The sequence below is a fragment of the Carlito syrichta genome, unplaced genomic scaffold (genome assembly GCF_000164805.1).
Source record: "Carlito syrichta isolate Samal-C Ts95f unplaced genomic scaffold, Tarsius_syrichta-2.0.1 Scaffold88019, whole genome shotgun sequence".
In the NCBI taxonomy this organism is placed as follows: Eukaryota; Metazoa; Chordata; class Mammalia; order Primates; family Tarsiidae; genus Carlito; species Carlito syrichta.
Window position 1 is genome coordinate 61,098 of NW_007032115.1, and position 1,129 is coordinate 62,226.

Consider the following 1,129-nt stretch of genomic DNA (forward strand, 5'->3'; position numbering starts at 1 on the left):
CTGCCTGCACGGCATCTGCCAGCCGGACGCCGCCGCGGGGCCCACGTGCCACTGCGAGGCCGGCTGGGCGGGCCTGCACTGTGACCAGCCTGCCGGCGGCCCCTGCCACGGCCACAAGTGAGCCGCGCCCCGCCTCCGTCCCGCAGGTCCTCCTTCCTGGGGGAGGGCCGCCACCCGAGCCTTGTCTTTTCTTTCCTTTGAGTCGGAGCCTCACTCCGTCGCCCAGGCTGGCCGACAAGCAGTGGCACGCTCACAGCCACCCTGGTGTCGACCTGCTGGGCTCTGGCGATCCTTCCGCCTCAGCCTTCCAAGGAGCCGGAACTGCAGGCATGCACCACCATGCTTGACTGATTTATAAGTCCTTTTTTTTGAGAGATGGTATCTCGCTATGTTGCCCAAGCTGGTGTCAAACTCAGGGGCTCAAGCAATCCTTCTGCCTCGGCCTCCCAGAGTACTGGGATTACAGGTGTGAGCCACTGCACCTGGCCCTTGTTATTCTCTTTTAAAGAGATGAGGGCTTGCTGTGTCCCCCAGGCTGGAGTGCAGTGGTGCGATCATGGTTCACTATAGCCTCTAAATCCTGGGCTCAAGCGATCCTCCCACCTCAGCCTGCCGAGTAGCTGGGATTACCAGTGCACACCACCATGCCCAGCTAACTAAAAAAAAATATTCTTTTTGCAGAAATGAGACTCACTATGTTCCCCAGGCTGGTCTTAAACTTGTGGGCTCAAGCCGTCCTCCCTCCTTGGCCTCCCAAAGTGCTGGGATTACAGGCGTGAGCTACCGTGCCTGGCCATACATGGTTTGGGGGCCCCAAAGTGGAACATGTGGCCAAGCACAGGGCTTTATTACTTTTATCTGGTTTGGGATTTTTTGAACAGGACAAGGCCCACAGGGACACAAAGCCCCACCACACTCCCTCTGTCCAAGTCTGGGGAACAGAACAAAGCCCCAGAGGTCCAGGCTCCTTCGGGTGTGCCTGGCCATCCTCATGGTGCTTCTGCTCTGTCCCCCAGGTGTGTCCACGGGCAATGCGTGCCCCTCGACGCTCTCTCCTACAGCTGCCGCTGCCAGGATGGGTACTCGGGGGCCCTGTGCAACCAGGCCGGGGCACCGGCAGAGCCGTGCG

General features: G+C 60.0%; 1 protein-coding gene across 1 annotated transcript in view; it reads left to right on the plus strand.

Moving 5' to 3' along the window:
• Positions 1-1,125, plus strand: part of LOC103260100 (slit homolog 1 protein-like) — a gene marked incomplete at both ends in the record, with an annotated part of 62,155 nt that extends 61,030 nt beyond the window's left edge. Inside the window, 2 exon segments of the mRNA XM_021712147.1 lie at positions 1-117; positions 1,017-1,125. The exon segment at positions 1-117 is cut by the window's left edge and continues 33 nt beyond it. Coding sequence (XP_021567822.1) covers positions 1-117; positions 1,017-1,125 — 226 coding nt within the window.
• Positions 1,126-1,129: the final 4 nt, after the last annotated feature.